Genomic DNA, 15,000 nt, shown 5'->3' with positions numbered 1-15,000 from the left:
CGCTTACAATATCACTTAACTTGATCTACTTACTATCCATGTTAATAATTTAAAATATTAAATTATAAAAATATATTAAATTATCTTAAACTAAAAATACATTCTGGAAGTATCGATACAAAAATAATTATATTACAGGTATTACAATCATTTAGAAAAGCCACAAAACACAATGTGCACTCGACTAAAAGCAGCGCAAGTGAAGAGCACGCGGAAGAATTAAGAGCGCGCTGGACATCCTCGTCCCCAGGGCTTTATTGACGAGGGGTCGGAGAGCCCGCAGGCCCGCAAAAAAGCCTTGGGAGTGACGTTGCGCTCGTGCCAAAGGGTATTGGCAGCTTTGCGCCAACTGCGGGTTAATCACATAGTTGAAAACTCGTACCAAGGGACTCCTTTATTTGTTCTCTTGTCGTTGAGAGAGAGAAAGAGAGAGAGAAAGAGAGGACCCTGGAACCGCAGTCGACAGAGTTGAACTCTCTAGGACGCTGAGCCCCTTCAATGAAGAACTGACTCTAAAGCCAGTGTAAAAGAAAAGTCCAGAGTGACGTCATGCAAATGTTGCTCACCTCCAAAGTCAAACATGTACATTCCAAAAGATCATGCGTCAAACAAAGAGTGTTTTCGTGAAGCGTAAACAAGTCCTGTAAGTAAATACGAGACATTGAGAGAAAAATTAAGATTTCTCAGTAATCTTGTGGGGGACAAACTCACTCAAGCTGAACGAATCACGACTTACTTTTAGCTCCTCCCGTGTAAACTCAATTTTCAGCTTCTCCTTTGCATCAGCTACTGTTCCACTCAAACCTTGCTTGGCGCTTTGGCGTTGGTAAATCTTTTCTTCGATAGTTCCCTGCATTATCCGAGCATAAAATGGTTCTTGTTGTCAGCAACAAGGTAGTAACTCCGTTGGTTAAATGTCTAGGCTAAATTTCACGCAAGTTGAGGTTGTTAAAAAAAAAACAGGGTTTCAATTAACTTTACCGTTGTCAGGAGACGATAAATGTGAACTGTGTTGTTCTGTCCGTCTCTCCAAACTCTTGCCATGGCCTGTTAACATAAATAACCTAGAAAGTCAGACTGAGTGACTTGCCAGTATGAGCAAGGCATCAAAGTGGCTGATAAGTACATCATCGGCATCTACTGATTTAATTTGTTGCGAAATTGAAAATGTCTGTCAACTGCATATATAACGATCTCTGAGATATTTTGAAATATTTTACCTGAATGTCGTTGGCTGGATTCCAGTCAATATCGAAGAGTACAAGTTTGGAGGCACCAATCAGATTTAAGCCCACTCCACCAGCTTTAGAACTCAACAGAAACACAACTAAATAAAGAAATGCGTGAATGTGAGACAACTTAAGCTTAACGGCCATATTGTACGCAGATGGATGGCTTTCCGCCAAATGATTTTAACGAGCTTAAAGCTAAAAAGAGGGGTTTTCTACTTCTAAAACCACAGAGAAATATCTACCTTTTATGTGCCCTACGAGACTTTGAAGTAGCTGTACCAAATAGAACAAGGCTCAACGATAACTTAAAAACGTAAAATAATGCTAATTCGAGAAAAAGGTCATCCTTTAATTAAGAAAATAATCCTTAATTATACCTTGGATCGCCAATGAAACCGAGTTGAACAAATCTTATAACAGCCTGAGAGGGAGGATAGGGTGATCATAGGCGAAAGAGGAGTCGCTAAATAAGGGTATTCATACTCTTACATATTTTACAGGACTTGTCATTAAACCGATCCACCAGCGATTGCCGTTTGCTTGTAGGTGTTTTGCCATCAAGTCGCATAAACTCGTAATCTCTGGTTTCGCAGAGCTTTTGAAGTAAATCGAGCGTCTAGAGAGAAAGAGGAAATGAAATCAGTATTGAAGGGTTATCCCTTGTTTTAAGAAGAGGACTCAAGGCTCGCTTTGAGTGAGCTGGTAATTACATACATCGCAAACAAGAATTTGTAATGATTAGGTCGTACTGTTGCCAAGTTAAATAACTAAGTCGAATGTTTTTCGCGTTCCATTGGGAGGTTTTTCGGCCGCATTCAACCAAGGTTGAAATGGTAGCAAAAAATGAGTTTGGCAGTCGTTGTCAAGTTCAGTTTTAAGGTCAGGCTCGGTTATCTGATGCTTTTTTCACCTCACAGCGACTAGATCTGACTTGTAGTACTAGTCCCAGGGTCAGATATTCAGTTCTAACCAAAAACACGTCGAAAAGTTGAAAAACGCAAAAACGCAAAAAAGAACTTAAACCATTTCAACCTCAACATGTTTCCGTCAAAACAGTTGATCCCAATAACGACCTCAAAATGACAAATGCGGCAACCGGAGAGCACAGGGAACCCAATCCACTTCGCAATCGTCGGAGCTAAAGAAAAAAACCAAGCAGTCGAACCGAAAATAAGTTGGCGCCGAGATGTGCAAGCTTCTTGGAATCATCAATTTCCTAATTTAAACTTGCAGAGTTTATTTTAACGGTAAAAAGGTGTTGGCTAAATCAAAGTTCCACTATAGCCGTTATACAAAAATGGCATCCAATGAATCATTCTTTTGCCACCGTGACTAATCAGCCTTAAAAGCCGACCATAGGTCTCTTATGATTGGCTATTGCGAAAGCACCCACGAAAACCGTCTTGGGAGCTGCTTCTAAAAATAAAAAAAAAAAGATACGGGACAGGGTTGACCCAGAGGGTTAATATGGAAAATGGAGGCTCAGGGTAATGGGCTCCCCCCCCCTCCCCCCTGACGGTCATCATTCGAATCCCGCTTAAGGACTAATGAAAAAAATAATCCGGGAATAGCAGCTACAGGATTACTCCTCTCATGCCCGGATTTTTCAGGTTTGCTTACAACTGCGATGATCTTTACAAATTCTATTTCAGGGTCCGGTTGTTTAAAAGCAGATTAAAAATTAACCAAGGAGTTTATTTCTCTACTCCCAAATGCTGTTCAACGCTGATATTTTGCAGAACTTTACAGTAGAACTCAATCTTGAAAAACAAAAATAAACAAAAGAAACTTTCACCAAAAAGTTGAAAACATGAAACAATAGTTTACGCTAATCCTGGGTTTAGTTAATTAGCTTTCGAACAAGCGGGCCCAGAAGTTTTGGTACAAAACGAGGCTAATCAGGTCAATTGGCTTAAAGGAGGATAAAAGAACAATTTAATGGCAGCCATTTTGAAATTTGGTGTATGCGCACTTTCATCCAAGCCTGTCTATTCAATGCTACCTGGGTGTAGTTTGACACAAGCACCACTCTTGCTCCTGTGTGATGCATGTGTGACAACATTTTGCCGAGAACTTGCAGTTTCCCTGAGTAGTCTGTCGTACAATTATCTGGGTTGTAATCTTCTGGAAAGCAACGTTCAAGACCTTCGTATAAAGACGATTCCTGTGGGAAATAAGTAGTGAGGAAAATTTATGGGGGTTCTTTGAATATCTACGTTAAATCTAAATTTCGCAGACAAGCGGTACATTTTATTCCATTCTAGGGAATGATGATAAAACAATGATGCAGGAAGGTATTTCTCGTACCGGAATCAGCACAAGCCTCGCTTTTGCGTACTCAGAACAATACGCGAAAACAATTATTTTAGGCATTTTGTATAACCTGTTTACAATCGAATTTAAGGATCACAACTGAGAGAAAGGTTCAGGTGGCTCAAACCAAACTGAGTGCCCAACCAACTGAGCCACCGGTGCCCGGTGGCTTTTCAGGTATGAGTAACTAAAGCCAAAATACGGGGTGTTTTTGAAAGGCTTTCCTGTTGCCGCGGTAACTTTTTACGTCACAAAAATGACCGAATCTTTTTCAGCAATAATAAGTGTTTGATATGGTACGATAAGATTGCTGTTAAGTGATTAAGTGTTTTAGTGCTAATCCTTCTGATAAGAACGTTTCTTTCAAGTGTTGAAACTGGTTTGAGCCAAGTTAAAAATGGGCATGTGAAAATAGCATGCGCGCGAGAGTTAGCACTTAACAGTCTCTAATATCCTTTACGTCATAATCGAGGAAACAAAACGGAAAGCTCTTCTTTTACCACAAAAAGCGCTACAATGGGGAGCTGTGGTTCTGTGCTCGGATCAAACAAGAAAAAAGAAAATGTGATGAGAATCGAAGTTAAGGAATGCAAAGAGAATGGGGAGACTGTCGATTGTAAGAGTGGAAAGTCTACGATAGCAAGGAAGCGAGAAAAAGGAACAGACAACGAGGAAAAAGAAGCGTCAGGAAGAAACAAAGGAGGATTGAAAGGTCGACGCCAAACAAAACTCATGCAAAACAAGAGTTTAGAGATCATAGACCTTGAAGAAACTGACGACTTCACAAACAGAGAACAACTTCACCGGGAAAGCAAGAGTGATGCTAACCGGCGACATACAAATGAGAGAGAGGATGATGATGCACACTCCGGCGCATGCGTAGAAAACAAAAAGGGACGCAACGGCCAAGATCACAAAATCAGCAACTTGGCGAATGATCGGCCGGAGACATCAGGGCACCACAGGAAAACCTCCTTTACAGCACCACTGCCAAGTCCATCAGAATGGCATCGGATCTATACCAAGAAACTCAAGCATAAGGAGAAACTTGCTGACGAAAAATTGAAGAAAGCACCAAAGAAAAAGCCCAAGAACAAATTTCCAAGTAGAGAGGAAAGAGACCGCGCTTACAAAGTATCATTAATAAAGAGGATTAAGAAATCTATTTTGTCGAGCGCCGAATCCCATGGACCCCGCAATACTGAACTGTACCTTAATGCCACAGGCCAGTATTTTTCAAGAGTGTTTGGTGTAAACGCTAGCGACCTCGAAAGTTCGACAAGCTCTTCGTCGGGTTCCACCTCGGTGGAGTCACAAAACAGTTCTGACGTAGATCTTCAAGGGCAAAGGAACGGTGGCCTTTACCAGGGAGATATGAAAACCCAGAGGATGCCTCGAAAGTGGTTTGCACGGAGATCGAACAAGGTCCATCCACTCTAAAGTATAAGCGTCTCTGGAGCCAAGCTGTCTTCGGCCTCGCAACGAAACTAAACATATCTTAACGCTGCCTGAACTATTTGAATGGGGACACTGAAAACATAGCTCCACACATCTTAAAACTGTCCAGAATAACGAAGTCGTTAAAACGAGGCATGCGATTCCCAAAACAGGATCGGAAGAACATGCGAACTCTGCTCTATGACGAAATTTTTCCCCGACTTCCTTGCTTTTTCTTAAACTGTTTTTTCTTTAATTTTTTTTTTTTAATGTACTAGATGTAGTTAGGAGAATATTTAGGTTTCTTCAATTATTGTTACATAGTTAGGCATATTTTTAGTCCCATTTTTCAATTAAAAAGCTTATCGTATACAAAAAGGCTTGAGAGATTTTTCTCGATCCCCTGTTGGAGTCAATGAGGACAAAAAGAAAAGAAATGGACAAGTTCGTTTCTTGGTCTAAATTTTTAGTCACTCACGATTTAGAGACCCGAGTGTTTTTCAAGTATTTGCACGGGCAGCTCTCCTTTACCCAAAATTGGGATTCTGGAAGGAGCTAAAGAGAAAACTCCCACAATAAACCCGGCTCGCAGCAATCAATGCCCCAGGGTTTTAGTTTGCGGCCGCACGTTTTGTCCGAACGTTTATCATTTTGACGCGATAAATTTGTTATTTGTTAGCTTCTTCTGGGGAACAGGGCTGGCGCAGGGGGTGAGAGGACTCGCCTTCCATCAATGTGGCGGAAGACCTTAGACAGCAATGACCTGAACCAGGTTGCTGATCAGCGGTTTTTGTTGAAACAATGGTTTGCTGGGGGTGCTCAGTCTCGCTGGCTCAGAAAACCTGGTTGTGGTCATTGTTATTTAAGGTTTTTCCAATGTGGTCCGGTACCGATTCCCAGATTCAACGCCATATGTGAGTCGAGTTTGTTGGTTCTCTACTCTGCTCCGAGAGGTTTTTCCCCGGGTACTTCGGTTTTCCCCTCTCCACAAAAATCAACTTTTGACTTATTTTGTTCTGATTTCAGTTAATTTGTAGTCTTCTGAATTAGTAGAGCACTCGTACTCGGCTAAATAACCTTGAGACTTCAATAAAGTGATTATTATTATTATTATCTGCAGTATACACGTATGGATGCTCTAATATTAAAAGTACATAGGGCGCAAAGCGTAACCTATGTCCTCTTACGGAACGTAAGTCTCTATATAAAGCAGCGTTTTAAAATGATAAAATGCATAAAAGCAAAAAAAAAAATTAATAATAATCCTTAAGATCCTAACATAAAAAAAAATTATAAAAAAAAAATTCCTTAAAATTTTCTAACACTCTCTAATTTCTAAAGTTCGTAAAATTATTTGACGGTGGCCTTGAAGGCCCGCGCTATGTTAAGCGAACTTGAGATAATAGCTTTCTGCATCCTTCTGAGAACCTCTTTTCCTCTAGCGCCCACAAGTTTCTTTATTGTTTTCTCTAAATCTTCAGACCAACCGCCTAGCACATCAATCACTACGTTGCACTGTTCCACGACATAGCCAGGGTACTGCTTCCTTAAAACCCAGCGCAGTGGAGCATACTTTTCCGTCTTCTCCCTCTCCTTTTTTCTACGGTTGTCTAACCAGGGGCAACTCATTTCAACTGCCCAGACTCGTTTCCTCCTGTGATCCACAAATCTGACGACCACTCTGTTGGCCTTGACATAGCTTTCTTCGGCATACACTGGTACATCCCAGTAAGCTTGAGCTTTCGGATATTCGTACACTGGTTTGGGTGCCACTAACGAGTACCATGGTGATACTGAGTCCACTAGCTGCAGGTCTTTACACACCTCAAAGAACAACATCTTAAGTGCACCGTTGTGTCGCTCCAAGTACTTGGACTGTGCTAAAGCAGGACATCCCACAAGAACATGCGCAAGAGTTTCTGCAGCGCCTCCGCACAACCTGCACGTGATCTCTCCTTGTGAAGTTCCTGTTTTGATCTTTGTATACACTCTAGTAGGGGCGAGCTGTTCGTAAAGCTCCAGTACCCCGGTAATCGTGTGGGTGGATGATGAGGGCCACTCCCGTAGCCAAGCAAAACACTCATCCATGCTCAGATCTTCGTCCTGCCACCGTGCACACAGAAAGCGACCATGCCACTGCTCGCTCTCAATCTCTTCCTGTAACTTCTCCGTCACAGTCCTCCTCAAATAACCTTTAACTTTCTTCCCTAGAATTTCTATATCCGGTGCTTGGCGCGGGCTGCATGACGGGTTCGGATAGTTGAAAGTCAAACCCGTGTCCAGCTCCTCCGCGTACTTGCATGCCTCCTTAACCAACGAAGTGAATCCCTTCTCACTCGCCCTCTCTTCAAACTTCTGAACTAACCTCACGGTAGGATCTGTATTCTCATACAGCTTAATTGCAGATTTGATTTTTGTTAGCTTGTATTCTTGCTCAATTGCGCGTAGGCCACGCCCACCCTTGTCCCTGGGTAGATACAACATAGCCGTCGAACTTGGCGGATGTTTCCCTCCGTTCTGACATATTATCTTTCTCGCCTCTCTGTAGATCACTCTAAGCTCTGTAATAGGCCAATGTTGAGTCCACATCAAATAGGAGAGGACTGGAAGAGCAAACTGGTTACTTGCCGTCACACGGTTGGAATCAAACAAAGGGCTACTCCAAATTAATGACAACCTTTGCAGGTAAGCCTTTGCCGCACATTTCAATGCCAGCTTCTCATCCTGCATCACCGACTCTCTCACCCCTAGAAACTTGTAACTAGAACTCGCGTCCAGGCTTTCCACGACCCCCTCGTGACCTAACCTCACACACCTGCTGCATCATGCACTTGAGTCCCTTTCCTCACATGAATCACATTGCATTTCTTAGGATTCCATGTTAGTCCAATGTCCTCCATGGCGGCACTGGTAGATTTTAAAACTCTGTTGAGCTTAGCTTCAGAGGACGCAAACACTTTCAGATCATCAATATACATTAAATAGGATACCCCGGCGCTAAAAGGCTTCGACAACTTATATCCCTCAGTAGCTTCCAGTGACCAGGCTATTGGATTTAAACATAGCGTAAAGAGGCGCGGGCAGAGTGAGTCTCCCTGCAGAAATCCCCTGTTAAATCGAATACAACGAGAGGTTTCGGGACCACGTTTGGTGGTAGTAACAATCCTAAAATTCCAGCTTGCAACTAAGAATCTCATGACTCTACAAAGCCAGGAAGGAAAGCGGTGAACTTCCATAATTTCAAGCAGCCAGCTGTGATCCACCGAGTCCTACGCCTTCTTTACGTCTACCCAAGCCATGCTTAGGTTTCGTTTTCCTCTGTGACAATCTAACGTCACCACCATTCTGTCAATCATAAGATTGTCTGACGTCCAACTTCTTCTTCTTCTTCTTCTTATTATTATTATGCAGTATGTAGTACGTAAGTATGCTTACAAATATAAGTAGGAAAAGGCACTGTTGTGTAACAATCCCTACTGTTAAACCTATTTACAAACCAATTGGTAATAAATGACGAACCAACATTTGAGAAAGGAACAAGAGTTTATATTCCTTAATAACTCGTCGAAACCTTGAATGACCTTGCTATGTTTAGGGTGTACGATAAAACTGCCTTCTGCATATTAAACAAAACCTGGTTCCCTCTATCCAAACCTAAAAACTTCCTAACTTTCTCCGCCGTCTCCATAGAGTAGCCTCCTAGTACATCAACTACCACATTAAACTGTGTGATAGTGTGGCCGGGGAACTGTTGGCGCATCTCCCATCTCAACGGCGCATACTTGTCAGTTTTCTCCTGTTCCTTCTGTTCTCTGTTGGAAACCCAAGGGAAGCTCATCTCAATAAAGATCACCTTCTTCTCCTTTCTGTCCACAATTCTCGCATCAATTCTGTTAGCCCTGACTTCCGTATTTTCAGCAAATACTGGGACATCCCAGTACGCGCACGCTCGGTCATTCCTGTACTCGGGTTTAGGTGAGACTGGAGAGTACCAAGGGGGGATACACTGGATAAGATCTAAGTCTTTCAGGAACTCGAAGAAAAGGATTTTCAAGGCTGCATTGTGTCTCTGCATGTACTTAGTCTGTGCCAAGGCACCACATCCGCTAATCACGTGGGCCATAGATTCAGGCCCATTTCCACACATACGACACGTGGTATCCGCGGTGGTCAGCGTCTTCGTCTTGCTCTGGTGGTACAGCTTAGTGGGGAGTAATTGCTGGTATAACTCATAGATTCCAGCAACAGTATGCACAGGTGCAGACTTCCACTTACTAAGCCAAGTGAAGCAGTCAATAACTTTGTTATCATCCCATCTTTCTCCGAACAGCTTTCCTTGCCACCTCTGCTCTCTTACTTCCCTCATGCTTCTCTCTTCTTCTCTCGCTCGTAATGTTATTATTATTATTATTATTATTATTATTATTATTATTATTATCTTTTTGGATATGTGTATCTCAGGAAGCCGCGGGCTGAAGAAACATACGACAATCACGCGCAATAAATCCTTCAAAATAACAAGAAGTCGTTTTTTGCTTACTTAACGGAATAATCGATCTGTTGGCATTCAATCACGAGATAAGTTTAGTATTCTTTCTCCAATCTCAGTGTAAACATAATTTCTGAGAGTTCCATTTCTAGGGGACCAAGGTCTCCTTGAGGGTTTTCTCCCAAGGCACTTGCAATCGGCCTTACACCCGTGATGGAAAATAACCATGTCCGGTACTTTTATTATCAAATCCGGTACTTTGAAAAGCTATCGAAAACTCTGATGTCTGGTGAAAAAATTAAAGCATTTTTAAAAAAATGCAAGTTACCTCTTCGACATTCCAACTATCTGGCGGCACATCACTTCTGTCTTGGCATTGCGAGTAAATGAGACTCGGATCATTACAAAGCCTCTTCAGAGCACTTATGCACACCAAGTGACGAGGGCCGCCTAAGGCATATGACGTCAGACATGACCTCAAAACACGTGACTTGAGAAGATGGCGGTAAAGAGAAAGCTGCAGGAGACTGGGGCGGCAGAAAACAACGGACTCCACTGTAAGAAATAAAGCAACAACAAACAGGTTCGAGTTAAAAGCACAAATAAGTGAAAAACGAAACTCGATTACATTGAAAAATCGATTTATCGAAGCTTCGAGGGATACGCTGGGAATCACTCACAATAAGCTTTTCTTGTATCGAGGTTTTTTTCATACTTACAGCGGGCTCAGGAAAATAGTTCGTTTTTTCTTTATACAGGGGTTCAAAAAGTCGAGTTTTAACTGCTGTGGAGAGGATTGGCGACGGAAGCCCGCATTCTGAAGGTATGAAAGATGCATCCAACATAAACCTAACGGCATTTGCTTTGAAAAGAACGACGAACTTTCGGTATAAAAAAATCAAATTTCAGAACTAACTCGAGTTTAAAAGGCTTCGTAAATAAAGAAAAAGACAACTGAAACAACTTTTACAATACAGTTCACTGTAATTCGATACCTTTGGGAGGAAGGTAACGGCTGTTTACTTCTGACGTCCGTCTTAAGAAGAACAAACTCGTTAATCTGTTAAGCTGGAAAAAAAAAATATGAAACCAAAATTTCATGATCAGTGGTTATCTCTTTTATTATTCAATAGAGTGGTTCTCTCTCCTAAATGCTCTTCTTCACTAATCTAATAGACCCTATGCAAAAAATGGCTGCCTTCAAAGGGGCAGTATCATGAGCTGCGCATGTGCAGTTGATCGATCAAAACTTGAAAAAGTCGGGCCGACGTTTTCAAGTTTGAGCCGCGTGAGAAAAACCTCGTTCGGAATAACAAATTCTTTAGAATTTTTTTCTCAAAAACGAGGTTAGTTGGGCTATTTTGAATATGAACAAAAGAATAATTTAAAGGTAGCCATTTTTGCATAGGGTCTCTAACTAGGAAGAGGCAAATCATTTTAGCTTGCTCTGGTTGCTGCTCTTTCCCTGGCATATATAATGGTGCTCCATGGAATGAGGACATTATGTTTTGCGGCGTTCAGCTTGAAGGAGTTTAGCGTAAAGCAAAACCACGAACAAAACACAAGCACAAATTCCCCTTTCAGTTGGGACACCCTTCGAAATTCGACCTCCTGGCAAGCAAACTATTTTCTCGGTCTCAGTGAAAGTGATATCAACTTGAGCGGTTGCGAAAGAAGCCTGAAAGAATCCAGGGATGGTACAGTGGTGAGAGCACTCGTCTCCCACCAATGTGGCCCGGGTTCGATTCCCAGACTCGGCGTCATATGTGGGTTGAGTTTGTTGGTTCTCTACTCTGCACCGAGGGGTTTTTCTCCTGGTACTCCGGTTTTCCCCTCTCCTCAAAAACCAACATTTGACTTGATTTACGTTAATTGTTAATTTCAGTTTACAGTGTCCCCAATTAGTGCTCCAGCGCTAGAACAACTAGACACTTATATACAGTTCCTTTCCTTTCCATGCGATTGCGACTCACTCGCTCTACCACGAATACAGGTCGTTCCGCCTCAGAGTCGATCCGCCCCACAGAATTTTGACGACCGTTGTATGATAGCTAAACAATCCTAACCCCAATTTTTCATCACTAAAGTCAGTGCTTGGACACAATAATACGTGAGGCGGATCGACTCTGGAGCGGAACGACCTGTTACCATCTACCATCTAAGCTACATTGTATCAAGCGATCTGGGGCCCGTTTCTCGAAAGTCCCGAAAACTTTCCAGACCCGAAAAGCCATTTGTGAAATTGCCAACCACTTGTTTGGAAAGCCGATTTTTTAAGATGTTTTCAAGCTAGCTAAAAGAAACATGTCTGTGAAGTTTGACGACTTAAATCCCCTCCGTTCTTGAGATACAAAAGGAATTTTGACACTCGAAAATGCCCCGAAAAGTTTCGGGACTTTCGAGAAACGGGCCCCTGGTCACTAGTCACTGGAAAGTTCGTATTGTAACCCGAAGCAGGTGAAGGTATTATAGAAAGATATGAAATTAAAAAAATCTATAAATACTTTCTATTAAAATCTTTGCCGGAAAATGATGACTTCAATTACCGACCTCGGCAGCTCTTGTTTGTCCCAAGAGTTTTTCCTCACTGTTTGCATCAGGTTGCTGTCCGCGGACGATAGGCTCCTCGTATAATCGGCGAAAAGAAGATTGCGTACCTAGACGAGGTGGGCAAAAAAACAAAATCGGGTGTCATATTTTCACCAAAGTTAAGTCCTGTCGGAAGATAATACTCCATGTTGAACGCCTTGCCTTTCGGAGTCAGGCTGGAGTATAGGGGCACACCCCTACCCCCCCCCCCCCCCTTCTCCACCCTTATCGTTTGTGGGCCGAGTTTAAGTTGATCACAAACTCAGACTCGAGGGTTTTTCTCCATGTACTCTGGTCCCCTCTACCGCACCCCCGATCCAAATGAACTCCCAGCTCTATGCACCAGTGCCCAGTTGTTCGCCGGATAAATCAATATGCACTTGATAAGTCACAGTGAAACCAATTGCGCTATCCCGGCAGTGGATACAGATTTATCCGGTGGATAGCGTTATCCACCTTTTGAACAACTGGGGTCAATGATGATGACGTTTTCGTTACGAGTTAAATGAAACTCACCCAGAATTCCTGGATTACACAAGTCGATGAGTGAGTGAAATTCCTTCAGATCATTCTACATAAGGAAAAAAACACCGCTCAGGAGGAGAAAAATGAGCCCTTTTCGACATAATGTTCCCCTCGGTTTCAATGAGCGTATAAGAGCGACTTTCTTTCAAAAGCGCACTAGAATTTGCTTTGAAAATGACACCAAAGTAAAAACAAGAAGTGGTCCATTCTCGTCTTTCTTTAGTTGCCTTACAGGGTTAATAAGACAGAGCAAACCTGCACTGGAGTTCCTGAGAGAAGAATCCGTCTCTTGGTCTTCAATCCGGAAATCATCTGCAACACAAAGAAATTATATCAAGAAACATAGTTTCGTTTGAAGGATAAGTACTTACTGTAACAGGTTAAAATCTCTAGCTGATTCAAAAGGAAACGTAACAGGAGCGCCGGGGTCACCAGGCCAGTTTCGCCCGCCACAAACAAGCGTGTGAGAGTTTCCTAACTTTCAATTTTGTTGTTCATTCCTTCATTGCTAACAGGAATTCACAGCTGTGTCGAATGACCTACCCAGGCGAATTCACGCGCGCGCGCTCTTATCTGTGAGGGACGAGTGTAGGGAATGTCCCATGGGACTCACCGTTGCAGTTTTGATATTGGTATTTTTTAAGCGATGCGCCTCGTCGCAGATCACCAGTCCAAAGTTGATGCTCCTGACCTCCTCCACTGATCGCAAGAGCATCTCGTAACTGATTATCATTACGGGATAAAGACGACTGTCGATAAATCCCTGTAAAACAGAAGTAAAAAATGCACGGAATTGAAACTTGTCACTAACTACCAACAAAAGTGGCTTCATTGCTCAGTTGGTTAGAACGTCGCAACGGTATCGCGAGGTCACGGGTTCAAACCCCGTTGAAGTCCTGAATTGTTCAGGCTTCTTTACGCAATTGCAAAAATTGCGTTTATAACTGCGAGGATCATAGCTTCACTTGATTTCATATCCGCAGTTCATATATGATCCATTTCATATATCATTTCATCGTTGAATCATCTATTCAATTGCAACATTTCAACAATAACAATAGCTTAAGTTTTGTTTCCCGAAAACCTGTGTTGTCATTGCCTTTAAAGATCAGAAACGTGCTGCTTCTGCGCCTTAACGCAACGTACACAAAGCCTAAGCCAGGTGAAATTAAGGCATTTGACTGTGAGCTTCCTCAGAGTTGTTTATAATACCTTGACTCTCTTCTCTGAAGTAACAGTGTACACCTTGAGCCGTTCACTCCCGAGCCACTTGCGGAACTCGCAGCTCCAGTTCTGAAAGTAAACCGGTCTTTAGAGATAAGTGAGACAAAGATCAGAGGGGCCGGGTGGTAAGTATCCGTCGGCTAATAAGGGAAGTTCGTAGTTTGGAATGGAGAAGGAGTGCGATTACGACTTGGATTTTCTCCTACTGAGCGTGCGCATGCTCAGAGCCGAAAACTCGCAGTTCCAGGACAATAGATCAGGCTGTACCTTGACTAGACTCCCGGGAGTGATGATAAGTGTTCTCTTGACAACGGGATGCCCTCCATACATGCCTTGTTTGTGAAGAGTCCTAAACATAAACGCGCAAAATAATCACTCGAAACTGATTTCGCTAATCAAACAAGTTACCTTCAGTCTGCCAGTATGGTCTCGTGTGTTTGTACAGTTCAAGCGTTAAAACAATGAGAGGTGAAACCAAAGTCAATCGTTGGCCTACCACAACACTGAAATGCATTGAAGGGTTTTTCCTAATCCCATGTCGTCTCTAAAGAAGGAAACAAAGTAAATGAGATCAAACTGATACTACTAATGCGAGACAATTGTCTACAGAGGAGTGCAACAGTGGACAATTTCATTTGTGCTAACGTGAAGGAATTACTTACGCAAGTATAGCACCGTTTCCATTGAAATTCCTGAGCCCCATGACACACTCATAGAGGAACATAACACCTTCCCTTTGGTGAGGTCTCAAATGTTGTGACAAGTGCGGGTCCACCACCACGTCTACTATTCCCAGCCCTTCTCGATTGTGTTCCAGCTAATTTAGAAATACAAGTTGTTTAATGGGAAAGCAGATTTCCGCACTCTTGACCTCTTTTACAATCAGGATTCCCGTCAACAAAATAATAATGATACAAGAACTTGTAGTGCGCAAATTCCATGTGGATATGCTCAAATGCGTATTAGAAGTAAACGTGCTATTAAACCAAATGATATTAAAAGCTATATAGCAATTAATTAATACCAATAGAGCGGTTTTCACTTGAGTGTCAAAAGTAACTAGCGAATTTTTTTGGTTTTGCATTATTTCACTCAGTGATTGGTTCAAAGTTCTCGCGCCATTTTTTCAACCAATCAGAAGTGAAACCAAAACCAATCGTGGCTGGCGCGTGCACATTTTCCCGCGCTTTG

At 42.4% G+C, this 15,000-nt stretch overlaps 1 protein-coding gene across 1 annotated transcript in view; it reads right to left on the bottom strand.

Annotated features, from left to right (window-relative positions):
* The window catches only part of LOC137975059 (DNA repair and recombination protein RAD54B-like), a 30,878-nt gene that overhangs the window by 3,385 nt on the left and 12,493 nt on the right, over positions 1–15,000 (bottom strand). Inside the window, exons 10-25 of the mRNA XM_068822099.1 lie at positions 14,472–14,626; positions 14,306–14,353; positions 14,077–14,158; positions 13,798–13,878; positions 13,199–13,348; positions 12,841–12,897; positions 12,577–12,631; positions 12,022–12,128; positions 10,467–10,539; positions 9,800–10,026; positions 3,235–3,396; positions 1,722–1,848; positions 1,221–1,327; positions 982–1,047; positions 737–850; positions 567–641 (exon numbers count right to left, since the gene is read on the bottom strand). Of these exons, the coding sequence (XP_068678200.1) occupies positions 567–641; positions 737–850; positions 982–1,047; positions 1,221–1,327; positions 1,722–1,848; positions 3,235–3,396; positions 9,800–10,026; positions 10,467–10,539; positions 12,022–12,128; positions 12,577–12,631; positions 12,841–12,897; positions 13,199–13,348; positions 13,798–13,878; positions 14,077–14,158; positions 14,306–14,353; positions 14,472–14,626 (1,686 nt within the window). The remainder of the gene's footprint in view (positions 1–566; positions 642–736; positions 851–981; positions 1,048–1,220; positions 1,328–1,721; positions 1,849–3,234; positions 3,397–9,799; positions 10,027–10,466; positions 10,540–12,021; positions 12,129–12,576; positions 12,632–12,840; positions 12,898–13,198; positions 13,349–13,797; positions 13,879–14,076; positions 14,159–14,305; positions 14,354–14,471; positions 14,627–15,000) is intronic.

This window comes from Montipora foliosa, chromosome 11, assembly GCF_036669935.1.
Source record: "Montipora foliosa isolate CH-2021 chromosome 11, ASM3666993v2, whole genome shotgun sequence".
NCBI classification, from domain to species: domain Eukaryota; kingdom Metazoa; phylum Cnidaria; class Anthozoa; order Scleractinia; family Acroporidae; genus Montipora; species Montipora foliosa.
The sequence above is the reverse complement of the archived record's forward strand: the minus strand, read 5'-3'. Positions and strand labels throughout refer to the sequence as shown.